At 41.1% G+C, this 16634-nt stretch overlaps 1 protein-coding gene across 8 annotated transcripts in view; it reads right to left on the bottom strand.

The window, feature by feature from the left end:
* Window positions 1-947: 947 nt before the first annotated feature.
* Window positions 948-16634, bottom strand: part of TTLL4 (tubulin tyrosine ligase like 4) — a 38648-nt gene continuing 22961 nt past the window's right edge. For 7 of the 8 annotated variants that reach the window (XM_042467414.1, XM_042467467.1, XM_042467458.1 and 4 more), the window contains 9 exons: window positions 16328-16450; window positions 11861-11959; window positions 9776-9910; window positions 8295-8432; window positions 5294-5396; window positions 4200-4410; window positions 4016-4086; window positions 3254-3336; window positions 948-2097 (listed from right to left, as the gene is read on the bottom strand). In XM_042467414.1, coding sequence (XP_042323348.1) covers window positions 1944-2097; window positions 3254-3336; window positions 4016-4086; window positions 4200-4410; window positions 5294-5396; window positions 8295-8432; window positions 9776-9910; window positions 11861-11959; window positions 16328-16450 — 1117 coding nt within the window. In that variant the 3' untranslated portion in view covers window positions 948-1943. Of the gene's footprint in view, window positions 2098-3253; window positions 3432-4015; window positions 4087-4199; window positions 4411-5293; window positions 5397-8294; window positions 8433-9775; window positions 9911-11860; window positions 11960-16327; window positions 16451-16634 lie in introns of those variants that run through there. The other variant, XM_042467477.1, reaches the window with a different exon arrangement.

Below are 16634 nucleotides of genomic sequence, written 5' to 3' on the forward strand. Positions count from 1 at the left end.
TTTAGATGGTAAAGTGTGCCAAATTCTAAAAATTACTTAAGAGGCAAAGTCTGTGACGACAAAGGGAAAGAAAAGGGGACTCTAATGAATGTGGAGTAGCACTGACTGAGCAAGGCTACATTAAAAAAACATATGGATGCACCCACCCTGCAAGCAGTCTGACACCACTTTAATTGCCTTGCCTCAATTCTACAGAATCCTGGGATTTGTAGTTTGGTATAATACCAGACCTCACTGACAGACCAGGATAAAAACATCACTGAACTACAAACCCCAGAATTCCACAGGCTGGAACCATGACAGTTAAAATGGTGTCAATGCTTTATTTGTGCAGTGTGGAAGAGCTGATATGTTGCACCTGTGCTCAGTTAATGATTGATTGCAAACAAATCAAAGGCATTTTAGTAGTTTTTCAGTCTTATTGTTCCACTGCCCTGTCTCCATTGGGTAGTTTTCAAGACATATTTTTGCCCTTCATTTTTTCCTCTATATGTCTAATTTCAGTTTATAAATCCTCTGAGCAAGCAGTGTCACTTACCAGTTCAGTATAACACTGTTCATTTAAATTTAATATTATTCTAGTCATGACTAAAACAGTGAGGGCCTTCTCTGCAATTGCTCCCAGACTATGGAACGGCCTACTGGATGAGATCTGTCAAACTGCCATCTTAGACAGCTTTAAAAAAGCTGTCAAGACAGATCTCTTCCGGCAGGCCTTTCCTGAATAGAAGTGTCCGGCCACAGAATGATCGCCCCTCACATCATGTATTATACCACCACTCTGTCCTCATTATATTTTTATTGTGCTTTAACAGACATTTTAATCTCCAATTTTAATTGTATCATGTTTAATCCTGTTTTAAGGGGGGAATTTGAATATTAATGTGGATATTTTAATGTGTTGAGAGCCGCTTTGATTGTCTCATCACAGAAAAGCAGGATAAAAATAAAGTTTTATTTCTTTATTGTATTTAGGTACCAAATTTTACTAAAATCTTCTTTGTGAAAGATACTGGGAGTGTGTTCTACTGACTGAATGCATACTGGAGGTTTAATAAATAATAGTCCCTTGGCCTTCACCAGATGGAAACAAGAAAGAGGCACCTGTCTTTCAGCACACTTAACTCCAAGTCATAGCACCAAGCTAAAACCTATAGGAGACACTATTCCCTTATGCTCCCATTATGGTACACTGGAAGGCATGGGACCAGCACACTACAAGAGCTGCTTCTGCATAACACAACAAGTAAAAAATAATTGTATAATTTAAAGTTCCTCAGGAAGACTGCACTGAACAACTAAAGAAACATGATACATGTACAGACAATAAAATTATCATGTTCAGTATCCCCTTCGATGTTAACATCTTCTACCATAATTTGTTAAGATTGCTCATTAGGGAATTTATAAATTTGCTTGATTTTCTAGAATTAGATAAAGACATTTTTAAAAGTTGTTTCCCACAGTGGTTGGATAACGAGAGATTTGTTCCTGCTGTAAATGCATGGAACAGTGAGCTGAATGCAAACATACAAGATCATGGCCCAGGATAGCAGCAGGGCATTTCACAAACTGACACCATTTGGCACTTAACCATGAGAGGCACTTATGGCTTAAGTGGTGAGGAAGAAATAAAGCACAGTCAACAAACTGCAAGGAAATCACACTAAAAATTGAGTAGGTTTTCAAGCTTCTGTGTTTAGAAACTTCTCTTGTCATAAAAAACTATAAACAGAGTATTTGTCCCTTTTAACTCCGTAATGTCTTCTCTTCCCCCCCCCCCCCCTTCCCCTTTTAAAAAATAGTTCTGTGGTGGGTGTGCTGGAAGACACCTTCTTCTTGCTTCTGACTCTGGCTCTCCTAGCTTCCACTGAGGTAGTTCATGTGCGCCCCCTTCCTGACATCACAAAGGAGGGAAAGTTGGCCGCTCATTCAGTCCCTCATCACTTTATCAGGCTTGAATTGCTAAGGACCAGAGGGATGGATTTCTTGAGAGTTCCAGCTGTGTACTTAATCTGAGGTAAGCTTTGAGTGCAAGGATTTGGCTCAGGGCTTTGGGCTGGCTCCTCCCCTTCTTGCTGGACAAGCACTTTGTTGCTGAGGGGGGAAAGGCAAGCATATGAAAGAGTCAGAGACAAATAGACATTGCTCTTGCAGTGCAGAACACAGTGCCCATAGATAGAACAGTTTCCAAAACATGCCATTTTCATCATTCCAATGGGAAGACAGTTCATTCTACTGCTGTTATGGCTATATCATCCCTGTACTTATGTCACTGCATTCTCTCAATCTTATACCAGACAGGTACTGAATATGAAAGAATGTTAATACAATGGCCTACTTCAAAGCTAATGCTAAATTACAATTTAGTGCAGGAGGGACCAACTATCAGAGGTCAGAGGACCACATGGTTTCCTGAGGAAACTACAGAGAGGTGCATCCCTGCCATATGCTCCCATAAGAAAAAATTCAAATGTTTTCTAAAAAGTCAGCTTCCCATTCATGAAAGGAAAAAAAGGTCTCCGTGAGCCTAAAAAGTGGCATGGGAGCCCAAGAACACACAAAATTGTGCCATAGAAGGTATTTGTTGTCGTTCCTGGGGGGGGGGGGGGGGCTGGGGCTTGCACTTTTCCCACCACTGCTGTATGAGCAATTCCCCTCTCCTCTACCACCTGCAAAAACATTGGAACTATCTCATTCTGTTGTAAGTCAACTGCAATTTGTCATGATATCCTGTTGTTAGCTTAAACTATTGGAATAGGCCAGAATGAGAAACTATGATCTGATCTTGACCTTTTTCAATAATTTTTTTCAGTAAACTAAATTTATTCAAATTAAGGAAGGGATAAGGGAGGGAGGATGCTTTGAGCCTAAGGCTCAAGCCTGTTCATTCATGTAAATGATGCTTTTGTGTTATATTTGAACTGTGCTAGTTAAACAAAAAAGACAACTTTTTAAAAGGGTAAGATATCTCAAAGCACTGGAATTTTTAAAAGATGGTAGGTTTTCCCTGTAGTTTCACCTGTAAACATAACAAAAAGCCACACATAGAGAATTTCAGTATCTCAAATAAGACTTGAGACACAGAAACAATCACCTAAGAATAGATCCCAATGGATTTAGTGGTGTTTCCTTCTGAATAAACATGCAAAGGCTTGCAGTGGAAGAAAAGTAAAGAAAAAAACATGACCAAACTCCCCAATCTGATATATAGTCTAGAGATAAAGTATATGATTATCCCATAATATCTCACCTAGTTTTGCCTGATTCCAACTTGGTCAAACCATTCACATGGAGATCATTCTTCAAAAAGAAGTGGGGTCTTGGCAGTGTCCACTAGAATTAAGAGAATGTAGCATAAGACCATTAATAAGGTGGCAGTTCATAGACAATGACGAGAAATGCCTCTTTTATCTTATCTCAGAATATCCCTGACAGTGAGGAGAGAAGGGAGTTTTGAGCTAATTTTTTAAAAAATTAATGATAATGATAATAATAATAACAATAATTTTTATTTACATATATCCCGCCTCTCCCTATGGATCGAGGTGGGAGAACAACACAAATATAAAAATTACAAATAGTTAAAATCCATTCTCATTGTACAAAGAGAAACTTAAAAACACATCAAAAACCTGTACATGTGCAATATCAATGTCTGTTTACAAAGTTCCAAGTGGATTATCGTCTTAAGCTGTTATAGCAGGTCTGGGGGATAGGCTTGCCCAAAGAGATCCATCTTAATTGCCTTCTTAAAGGCATCTAAGGTGATAATAAGACAGATCTCCTCCAGCAAGCCATTCCACAATTTGGGAGCCATCATCGTGGATGCCCTATGGGAAGTAGATCTTAATCTGGTCTTTGGGCAATCCAATAGATTCTTCCTAGTTGTTTTAAATAAAGGCATACATCCTTTGTTAGCAACTAGCAGGGAAGCTGGAGGTTTTTTTTTTAAAAAGGCACCCTTATAAAAGAACAAACGAGAGCAAACTTACAGTAAGAAACCCACACTTACCATCACTGTGGAGTCTGTCACTATTCCATTATGAAACCCTTTATGACACCAGTTTCTGAGCAGGTCCACGCCTGCAAAATGAAAAGCCATATAATGAATGCAAATTCATGAAAAAGAGTAATACTAGGCAAGTAAATGCACTGATTTTAAGAACACATTAAGCACATTAAGCATGTTCGTTTACCTTTTGCCTTATTGAAGAAGTACTTCATTTCCCACTGGGTGGTAAGGATGTTGAAATAGCGTGGCTGCTCAAAGAAGCGCAAGTAGCGCATGGATATGCGGGACGGGAAGACTCGCTCAAATTGCCCACGCCGAGCAAACTCATCCTCTGTCTCTACCAGGACACGAACATCATCTGGAGTCAGAACATCTAGGATGGTGGAGTAGAATTCCTGTAGTAAAGAGGGACAGCTAAACACCTTGGTTTTCCAAAAAACAATCATAGAAGTTTACACCCTTTCCAACCTTTTTTTTTTCATAACAATGGCAAATATCATCCCTTAAATGTCTGGATGGGGTAAGGGAACAATTGGCCACTTGGCTCCATTTTTGCACTCCTTTCACCTGACTGCATCACATAACAGCCACTTATCCCCGGAAACTGAAATTTATCATAAGGTCATTTCTTGTATTGAAAAAAAGCCTCCTATAAGGCAAAAGCAAGCTGGCCAGAACTGGCAAAATGGTTACCCTATCCCTGGAAGGGTTCAGGCCTTCATAGGCTATTTGGGGGGGGGGGGCATTCTTGTGAAAATTTGGGAGGAATGGATCTGCCAAACAAGGTTGAGGGCCATGTGCAGCCTTGTAGGCTGCTCACCAGAAGGCAAACATCAGCAATCTCCATTGCAAGATTTTGTTGCCAATTCCATGAATATAGTAACAAAAAAGAGATGTTGAAGTATTTCAGCTGCATGGAGCTGAAACTGGGTTGAGAAATGTTTTCGGGGACTCAGTTTGCAAAAACAAAAAATAAAAATAAAAAGGCTTCCTTTTCCAAAAACAATGCAATAAAGGACAACATGTGACCCCTTGCCATGGGATGCTGACTTACTATAGGGGCAGAATGGGTGGAATAGAATATCATGGAAAAGGATAGAGTTGAATGGCACATTGAAAAGGAGTACTCTACACTGCTACAGCTGATTGCAAATATCACATGTAAAAAATACAGCATCACTAAAAAGCTCATGATAATGTAAACTGAAGAAACAGAATTCTGGCTCAAAAACACACTAAAAAGATAGCAGATTGAGGGGCAGACATATTCCCACCTACCTGATCTGGCACTTTCTGGGTCTGATAGTAAGCCTTTTTTGTTTTCTCAGCAGTGAACAACTCCACAGATGGCTTGCTCTTCTCCTTTGTAACACTACTCATGCTGGCCACAAAGATAATTTAAAAGTTAGTATGCAAAAGAGAGATACATGGTCATGCTCATAAGCTATATTTAGTCTATAGGTAAAATATTCAACACTTCAACAGGCTACGCTAATATATTTGAAGTCATACACATACGTATATTGTTTTGAAACATCATGTTCTTCATCAGAGACAGGCAACATTCAAAGCTTGTGGGCCAGATCTGGGTACAGCCATTACTGCTTAAATGAGTACATGTTAAAACAGGGGCCACAGTTTTGTCTGGAAAAGAGTGCTGCTGAAACAATACTGTTGATCAGTCTTAGTTCCATAGCTACATAGCATCTCCTGGACCAACCACCTCGATCCACACTTCCTAGGCAGTAGTCACTGTGATCAATGGGAGTCTGGTGCTCTGCTGGTTAGGAAGCAATCTCTTGTGCAACAGCCAGAAGTAGAGTTCCTGTTACACGGAGTTTGCTTACATGACAGGAGGATGAGATAATCAGACAACTGCTTCCCAATTGGCAGGGGAACAGATCCTTGGTGATTCCAGCGGCTGCTGCCTGGTAACTTGGGATTGGGGGACTTTCATGGTTCCTACATATCCCCTAAACTAAGGATTATATAGATATCATGAATATAAACCAATTACAAATGTGAAACTCTAGGTTACGCTTTTATGACTGCCTTCATGAATTCTGACCAACTTCTTTTAAAATAACAGAATCATAGAGTTGAAAGAGAGCACAAAGGCCATCCAGCCGAACCCCCTGCCATGCAAGAACTCTCAATCAAAGCATCCCCAATAGATGGCCATCCAGTCTCTGTTTATAGACTTCTAAAGAAGGAGACTCCACCACACTCCGGGGGAGTGTGTTCCACTGTTGAACAGCCCTTACTGTCAGGAAGTTCCTCCTAATGTTGAGGTGGAATCTCTTTTCCTGTAGTTGTATCCATTGTTCTGGGTCCTGTTCTCTAGAGCAGCAGAAAACAAGCTTGTTCCCTCCTCAATATGACATCCCTTCAAATACTTAAACAGGGCTATCATATCACCTCTTAACCTTTTCTTCTCCAGGCTAAACATCCCCAGCTCCCTAAGTTCTTCCTCATAGGGCATGGTTTCTAGACACTTCACCATTTTAGTCACCTCCTTTGGACATGCTCCAGTTTCTCAACATCCTTTTTAAATTGTGGTGCCCAGAACTGGACACAGTATTCCAGGTGGGGCCAGACCAAAGCAGAATAGAGTGGCACTGTTACTTCCCTTGATCTAGACACTTCTATTGATGCTGCCTAAAATTGCATTGGCCTTTTTAGCTGGTGCATCGCACTGTTGTCTCATGTTCAACTTGTGGCCTACTTGGACACCTAGATCCCATTCACATGTAGATGGGCTCATTTTAGTCTATCACAATGTTTGTTTATACAGCAATAATTTTTGATTTGATGTAGCAACAGCCAAAATATATATGAAATATTTTAGCTTCAAAGCAAACCGGAAATGATTAAACAGTAACTTCTCTTAAGGAATTAAGTAGTGAAGAATGAACATAAAAATGATGGTAAACATTAGGAAAACACCCACTGGCATATCATGGGGTCACATCCCAGCTGAGAAACAGGTCAGAGATGTCCACTCATGCACCAAGGAAAGTGCTATTAAAATTTCCCTGAAGAAAATGATGTGTCAATATATGTTGGATATACTCTGTACGTATAGGCATACACACTGTCCCTTAGAGGTCTTTGCTACCATTTTATTAATTTCTTATATTTTTGTGTGTGCTGCCCCTCTTTTATTTATATTTTTCTTGTTTATACTATACTTTACACTGTTAGACAGTGGACTGAAGACACATCTGCTGATTACCTAAACCAAGATCCATCTGAAATCTTCAAAAGGCAAAAACAGCTCACAGTGTTTAATTATTTTACAGACAGAGTCAAGGAAAGATAACTGAAAAGCTAATCATGTTGGTGGAAGGGGGTTTAACATGCATAGGGAAATCCTGGGAGCCCCCTGCTTTGTATTGCTAATAATCCTTTTTAAAATAACAGGAAGCCTAAGGCTATTTCAAAGATTGGGGGCACAAGAGCACCAAACCTTTGCTATTTTTCCTATATAATTTTTTTCATTGCTTTTTTCATTTTTTTTCTTCTATATTTTTATTTTGTAATCTGATATCCTGGGAGGGTGTGGAGTATGTGTTGGCTACTCTAGAAGTGTCTAAGTCTTTGCTGCTTTACCTCACTGGCCCTTTTTCCCTCTTGATTTTAAATTCCTTCCCAAGATTTTTCAAACTGCTTTGTTAGCATTTCAACTTTAATTTGTCTGTTTATTTCATTTTCTGTGCAATGGGTTGTTCTGTAGATTCAAAATGCTACTTTTATATAATGATGGCTCATTTTTCCTTTGTAAGTATGGTCTCAAGCTTTCACTGCTTTACTTTTTATTAACTGCCCTGATGTCTGGCTTATCATCCCAACTGAGCACCAGCTAGCACTGATAAATTGTGCATCTGCTAACCCTGAGGAAAGATTATTTATGCCTGAGATCACCATGATTATCTAGCTTGCAAGACATTACTCAGATATTTTCACATGCACAGTCTACAGTCTATCTGCAGTTGCACTGTGCAGTTACAAAAACTAGAAATTTGCCTTCAAACAAAGAAAACAGACACTCTTAGAAACTGAAATGCATCCCAGTTTCATTTCCACACTGACACACTGTGACTCTAAGTAGCCAAATTTGTATTTTGGTGCTGAAGCCATGGGATATACTGCCATAAAAACTTCTAAGACAGAAATGCTTTTTTTCAGCTCTCCTCCCTACCAGACCAACAAGGGGAAACGTACAAATGGATCCCCAAGCAAACATCTCTTTCTGACTTTGTAATCTGTGACTTCTGACCTGGTTGTAGAGCTGCTAGCACTTCCAGATGGTGAAGCCACATCTTCTGGACTTGGTAATAGAAAGCCAGCTAAGTTAAGGGCATCACGGACCATTTGGCCCTTGATGCTTACATCCAGAGGAGAGTTTGAATGAAGGCTGCAAAAAGAACGAACATGTTACTGGAAATTATGACTGCTATATTCTGATCTTGCCACTAACAATTAGGATAGTTGGTACTTTGATTTATAGTCTCCAGAACAAGAAGAATTATGATTCCATAAAAAGAGAGTCATATACTAGAGGTGAACACAGCTAAAAGTTTAGAGTAATACAACTCAACAGCTATTCCACAGTTTCAACTATGGCCCAAAACAAACGGGCAAAAAGCACCAGCTTCAGGCCGCTTTGGGGGTGTGACATTCAGATGACGCGTGCCCTGAATGTAGCTGGAAGCCATGCCAAGCAAGAAGAACCAGGCCAAAAAGGAGTGGGTATAATCTGCTCCTTCTGGGAGCCTATTTCAGGACCACAGTGGCAGATCAGATCGAGACTGGGCCTGTACAGTTGCTGCAGTCCCGATGTGATCAGTTTCAGCATGGTCCTTTTGGCTCATCTGCTTCGAGCCTATAGTGCTCTTGTATCTATAATCTCACCTCACTGCTCTTCACTAAAATATGCAAAGATACCCTTGGCAAAACAGATAGTGTTTTCAACAACAAAAGGCCTAATTTATATGGTGAAACAAACTTAGTGCAATGGGAATTATCAGCACTTCAAGAAAGTACAGTCAGTACCCCATATCCACTGGTTTCCCTTTCACTGATTTGATTAATATGTTCTCTCTAAGAATTTTTAGGTCCTCCAGCATGATTCTATAGAGTCACGGTGGATGACATAGGGATTCCTAGAGAAGTGCTCTTTCAGATTAAAAAAATTACCATTTGCATTTTTTTCACTTTGCATTAGCCTTTTGCATTTTCCCACTTTCACCAGGGTGGGCTGTGCTCCTAAGCACTGTGAATATTGGGGGGGGGGGGGGGGCTGCACAAAAACAGCCCTGCCTCCGTCCATCTGATACCATTCGGCCTCAGAGGGTGAGAGTCAGGCCCAGCTCCATCAGTTCTAGCCCAGAGTAAGAAGGTGAGCCGGGACTCCTGTCCATTTGATACCATCCGGCCTCAGAGGGAGAGAGACAGGACCATTTTCATCAGGCCTAGCCCAGAGTAAGAAAGAGAGCCCTCTCTCCAGCCCATCTGCCATAGTCTAGGCATCAGAGGGAGAGAAGAACTGCTGGACATATTCCCCTTTCCCACTGCTATTCCCTTCTCCTTTTGAGTCATGTCTTTTTTAGATTGTAAGCCTGAGGGCAGGGAACTGTCTAATTAACATTTGTAAGTTGCTCTGAAAGCCTCTGTGGCTGAAGAACAGGGTATAAATACTCCAAATAAATAAATGGCCAGTAACAGCCTACATTGGATGATGCACTGACCACAGCCTACCTGGGGGAGATATTGACTTCCAGGATCCATGGCTTAAGGTTCTCATCCAGCATGACATCAAATCCAAACAGTTCATGGCAGCAGTAAGGGCGTCTCACATACATCTTTACAAGATTGATTATATAGGGCTCTGACCTGTAAAATCAACAAGTGCTGAGTTATTCTCGAGCAGCAGAGCCAGACAGACAAAACTTCACAGCATGTGTTCTTATGCACCACCTTACTTAGCAATAATATTTACATTTCTATACTGCTTCATAGTGAACACAGTACTTTCTAAGCACTTTACAATCTGTAAACCAATTGCCCCCAACAAGCTGGGTATTCATTTTACCAACCTATGAAAGAATGGAAGACTGAATCAACCTTGGATCCCTGGGATTGAATTCACAACGTTGCGGTTGCAGTACCAGCATTTAACCACTGCGCCACCAAGGGCACATGCCTCCTTATTTAGGTATGTGGCAAAAGGGAGTCACAGAAGCAAAGCTTCAGCAACAGCTTCTCCACAGGAGGCAGTATAACAACCCCTCCTGCTTTAAGTTTCTAAGATCTGGATAAGGTAGAGTGGATCAAGATTATATTTAACTGAGTGAAAACTGGAGAGGGCTCCTGTACCATTAAAGATTGTATAGAAGAGAAAATTCAATAGGTGCTGCTTGTCATGGAACCAGGTAACAAGCAACACTTTCTAAAATTCCCTTTTACAATATGACATCCCTAGTCAAAAGATATATAATAATAATAAAGTTTTTATTTCTATCCCGCTCCTTCCTGCGATCAGGGCGGCTTACAACGTAAGTTAAAAACAGCAGTAAAAAAATATAAAATACAGACACATAAAATAAACCATACAATCAATAAAGATAAAAATACAGGCTAAAAGCCCCATAGCCCAACCTCTTGGCCACGGAAGAGGAGGGAGGCCTACGGATTTTAGTCGGGGAATGCCTGTTGGAACAGGAAGGTTTTCAAATCCTTCCTGAATTGGGCCAGGGTGGTAGTCGAGCGGAGCTCAGTGGGCAGCGTATTCCAAAGGGCTGGGGCAGCAGTGGAAAATGTCCTCCGTGTAGTGGAGGATAGTCTCGCCCCAGGCACCTTCAGTAATTGCTGCCCAGACGTTCTGAGGGTGCAAGGCGGAATGTACGGGGAGAGGCGGTCCTTTAGGTATCCTGGGCCCAAGCCATTTAGGGCTTTATAGGTAATTACCAACGCCTTATATTGAGCCCGGAAGCGAATGGGCAGCCAATGGAGATCTTTCAGTACCGGTGTTATGTGGCTGGTCCTGGAAACGCCAGTGACCAGCCGGGCTGCCATGTTCTGCACCATTTGCAGCTTCCGAGTTTGGTATAAGGGTTGCCCCATGTAGAGTACATTGCAGAAATCCAGTCTCGAGGTTACCAGAGCATGTACAACAGTTTCTAGGTCCCTCTGGGCCAGGTATGGGCGCAGCTGGCGAATAAGCCGAAGCTGATGACAGGTGTTCTTGACCGCCGCATTCACCTGAGCAGTCAGGTGAAGCGACGAATCAAGAAGCACCCCCAGACTGCGCACAGAGTCCTTCACAGGGAGCGTGACCCCGTTCAGGACAGGTGGAACCACCGCCATTCCTGGACCAGGGGAACCTACCACTAGTACCTCCGTTTTCTCTGGATTCAACTTGAGTCGGTTTTCCCTCATCCAGCCCATTACTGACTCTAGGCAGGCCACGAGAGGAGAGACCCCATCCCCAGTCACTGCATCAGTCGGAGACATAGAAAAAATGATTTGGGTGTCATCAGCGTACTGATAACCCCGCGCCCCATGTCTCCGGATGATCTCTCCCAGCGGTTTCATGTAAAAATATTTTAGAACAAACCAACAAAGAACTCAGAAACAAAGTAAGAGAATCTGATTCCAGAAGCATCAATGAACAAGTAGTAAGTAAGTACTTCCTTAAAGGGCAGCAAGGTTTGTTGTATTTTCAGCTAACCAATAAGAAAGCCATTCAAGAAGGGAGACCTTTGAAAAAGACAGAAAAGATGCAGTGGACTGTCTTATCACCAGTGGAGCACAACAGGGGAAGAACATGATTCTAAGACTCACGCAATGATAGTTTTGACAACAATGTCTTTTATTTTCTCCCAGATGGCCTCACTGTCAACACCTTTTTGGCTCAAATAGTTCCAGAGTGCCTTCAGTGCCCTGTGGAGAAAGAACAAAAGATATGTGTGGCTTCCACCCAAATGATCCTTGCCTTTCTTTGGAACTAAAAATATACTTTATCTCTTTCTTATTGAAAGAGAATGAATCAAAATTAATTTCCATTTTTAGGCTTTCTTCCTATACCAACATTTTCACAATAAATATTCCACACTTGAAATCAGACATATAACCAATGTTAGTAACTAAGTCATTTTTTAAAAATAGCAACCCCTGGGTGTGGTGGGTACCTATTGTAATTTTTATTTTAAATATTTAAATGAGATTTTTGGTAGATTAAACCAAATCATAAAGCATGCAATAGTAGCTGGGAAAGTACCCAAAATCTTTCTTAAATTAAAGAAAGGACCCTCCTTGGGACATAACCATACTAATTTTGTTACTAAATTTAATATAGTCAACTGTCCAGGGTGGTGAGTGGTTTGAGCCTTAGACTATGATTATGGCGACCAGGGTTTGAATCCTGGCTTGGCCATGTAAAACCTACTGAGTGACCCTTGGCTATTCACACTCTCTCAGCATCAGAGAATGGCAATAGCACACCCCCTCTGAGAAAAACTTGCCAAGAAAACTGCATGACCCTTGGCAAGTCACACTCTCTCAGCATCAGAGAATGGCCATAGCAAACTCACTCTGAAAAAAAACTTGCCAAGAAAACTGTATGACAGAGTCACCTTAGGGTTACTGTAAGTCAGAAAATGACTTGAAGATACACAACAATAACAAAAATTGGCCATTACATTGACAAAATGAGTAAACTGACATTTCAGCTACATCAGTGAGGATTTCTAAAGTCTTCGAACGTGCTGTTTACTTTTGCTGTCTTGAGTTTCTTTCCACTAATTCTACTATGGATCCTTTTCAGTCCGGCTTCCATCCATTGCATTCTACAGAAACAGCTCTTACGAAGATTGGGGATGATCTCCTGTTGGCCAAGTCAAAAGGGCTTTACTCTATTTTTGTACTTTTTAACTTTCCACTGCTTTCGGTACTGTTGATCATACTGTTTTGGTGGATCTACTCCAAGACCTGGGATTAGCTGATTCAGTTCTCAACTGGTTTTATACCTCTCAGATAAATCTTTTGCTGTGGTCACTGGAGGCCAGGTTTCTACTCCTGTTTCCTTATCTGTTGGAGTCATGCAGGGCTCCATTTTGGGTCCATTGTTATTTTCTCTCTATATCCTCCCCCTAGAAAATCTTATTGGCTGTAACGGATTTCAGTATCATTTATATGCCAATGACAGCCAATTGAACATTTCAACTCCAGAACTTTCTTCAGACGTTGGAACAGTGAGTTTCATCATATCTCTCGGCGTTTTCTACTTGGATGTTTCATCGACAATTGAAACTTAATATGGCCAAAACCGAGTTATTTGTTTTTCCACCTCAGCCAACTTTGCAGTATTCATTTTCAGTTACAGACAATGGTATCAGCATCCAACCTGTGAAGAAGCATACAGTCTTAGTGTAATTTTTTGTTCTTCTCTGTCGTTCATTCCTCAGATCCAGATTACAGCCAAATCGTGTTGATTTTTTCTTTATAATCTAGCTAAAATCAGACCTTTTCTTTTAGTATCCACTGTTAAGATATTGGTTCACACATTGATCGTTTCTCGCCTGGACAATAGTTTGTAACCTTCTATTGACAGGGCTTCCTCTTTCCCATCTTAGCCCCTGACTTCTTTGCAACATTCTGCTGCCAGGGTTATCTTTTCAGCCAGCCGTTATGATCACATCACTCCTCTGGTTTCATCTCTTCACTGGCTCCCGATTCCTTTTAGAATTTGTTATAAACTTCTTCTGTTAACCTTTAAGGCCCTGCATGGTTTGGCTCTCACTTATTTGTCAGCACTTGTTTCTCCCTATCATCCTGCTCGTGCTCTGCAGTCCAAGCACTCGGGGCTGTTGATTCAACCAAGGGTCTCCTCCTTCCCTGCTCGGATGCACCCCTTCTCACATGTTGCTCCTTACTTTTGGAATCTCCTTTCCATACACCTTTGGACTACCACCTCTTTAGCCACTTTTAAGTCCGAATTAAAGACAAATTTGTTTAGGGAAGCTTTCCAATTTACAACCTGATTTCTAATGGCTAATAATGTGTATTGTTTTATAGTTTATTGTTTTAGAGTTATTTTAACAATATGATGCTAATTTTATAATTTTTGCTTTTAACCTTAGACTGTACACCATTGGCAGGCTTTTATCTGTATGTTGCTTCCTCACTATGTAAAGTGCCATGTAAAACTTATGGCACTATATAAATAAACTTTAATTACAGGGGTACCCCGGGTTACGAAATTAATTCGTTCCGCCGCCGCTTTCGTAACCTGAAAATCTTCGTAAGGCGAAAAAGCCATAGGCGCTAATGGGGAAAAGCCGCGATTTCGTGCGAAATAGCGCCGAAAAGCACCAAAAAAATTTTCGTAACCCGAAATAACCTTCGTAACCCGGAACAGTTTTTTTAAATGGATTTTTTTCGTAACCCGGAAATTTCGTAAGGCAGCGCATTCGTATCCCGGGGTACCACTGTATTATTATTATTATTATTATTATTATTATTATTATTATTATTATTATTATTTCTGAAAGGGCAGAATTTAGCAGATAGTATAATAAATTTGATTAAAAATATACCTTAAATTTAAAACAGAAAAAGACTTCGGGAGGTTTATTTTTGGTTGCTGAAAAAGCATTTGATAACATAAAATAGATCTTTTATCTTTAAAATACCTTCAAAAACTTTCACATCCATTTTAAATGTACACAATAGGTTCAAATAATTTGTTTACAATCTACAAAAGGCTGAAAATGCATTTCAGCCCCATTTATAGCCCTGTGTTGATACACGATGTTTGCTGATTCCTAATTTAAAGCCTCACTTCTTCCTGCTGTCATGATTTCTGCACCACCACATGACATTTCACCCAGTTTGGTGTGAAGGCAGGAAGGAGAGTTGTGTGTTCCCCAGCAAGGATGAATAAGGGATAAGTACAAAGGTGGCGCTGCTTTGGGGTGATGTAGGGGAAACAGAAGCTGGCTGACTTGGGAGAGATATTTCTTGTCGTTGCTGCTTGTAGCTGCACCAAAGGAAGCAAAGAATATTTTAGCCTGCATTAATAGAAACACAGGTTCAAAGTCAAGGGAAGTAATAGTTCCACTCTATTCTATACTTGTCAAGCCTCCCTGGAGTACTGTGCTCAGTTCTGGATCTCTCATTTTAAGGACATAAACAAATTGGGGCAGGTTCAAAAAAGGGTAATAAGGATTATAAAAGATATGGAGAACAAAACATATGAGGAAAGGTTGAAGAAGCTGGGCATGTTCAGCTTGCTGAAAAGAATGAGGGATGACGTGACTGCACTCTTTAAATGTCACAGAGGTGAGGGTGCAGATTTGTTCTCTGCTGCCTCATAAGGCAGGACCAGGTCTAATAGTATTAAGTTACTAGAAGGTAAACTTTGGCGGGTTATAGACCGCCGCTTTGAGGAGGTCTGCCGCCGCCGCCGCCGCTTGCTCCGTGCGGGAACCGTAGCAGCCACACCGCACGGCTCCCGCACGGAGCAAAAAAGGAGCTCCAAAATGGAGCTCCTTCTTGCGGCGCCTCTATGATGTCGCGAGGCGCCGCTGGCGCATTCGCGACGTCATAGGCGCCGTGACACGTTTGGACGCTATGCGTCTGATACGTAAAGATGGCGCCGGCCGTGTGGAACGGCCGGCGCCATATTGTACGGACAGAGTCCGTATTAGACCCAGGGGCATCTAGAAGAGACGCCTCTTTTTTAAAATGGGACGTCCTGCGGACGTCCCAAGTGCCAGTGTGTAACCAGCCTTTAATTGAGCATTAGAAGGAACTGCTTGACAGCAACAGTTGTTCAACAATGAAACTAATTATCTAGAAAGGTAGTGGGGTCTCTTTCTTTGGACATCTTCAAAAAAAATAATGGACAGCTGGGGATGCTCCCGCTGCTGTTCTTTCTTTCAGCAGGAGGTTGGAGTCAATGGCCTATGGAGCCCCTTTCAACTCTGATTCTGTGTCAGACCCAAGCCTTCTCTTGCAATATTTTGCAAGGGTCCAGAGGTCTGTTCTCAAGTCCACTCAATCATTGCTGAATGATGCACCAAATATATGTAAAGCCCATTAATTCAATGAGCCTACTTTAGTTGAGACTAACAGCAGGACTCAGGCCACAATATTTAGGAATTTTGTATTTTGCATTCTACATTTAAAATACTTTGTTAAAAAAACATAGTAGGAATATATCTGGCACCTCTCAACTACAGAAGAGAAGCAACACCTACTAGCTAAATGAACTGGAACATCAGAAAAAACCTTGTGGCCAGTACTCACCACTTGTGACCTTGGCAAGCAGTTTCATCTGCATTGGATTTATATTCAATATTCTTCTTGTTGATACTGTAATTAGTCAAGTGCATATACTTGTTGCTGAGGCTTTTCATGGAGGAGGAATATCTATGGTGGCGGAACAATAAAGCACTGGTGAAATACCATTAGACATTGAATTGAATGGAAGTAGAGAAATGAATCTTTGCAGTATTGTAAGATATAGACACACCCATCTTTAAGGAAATTCAACCTACTCCAGCTTATGAAGTCTAACTGAGTACACACATGTGTCCATGTGAGGAAGAAGGAA

The sequence above is a fragment of the Sceloporus undulatus genome, chromosome 1 (genome assembly GCF_019175285.1).
Source record: "Sceloporus undulatus isolate JIND9_A2432 ecotype Alabama chromosome 1, SceUnd_v1.1, whole genome shotgun sequence".
Classification (NCBI taxonomy): domain Eukaryota; kingdom Metazoa; phylum Chordata; class Lepidosauria; order Squamata; family Phrynosomatidae; genus Sceloporus; species Sceloporus undulatus.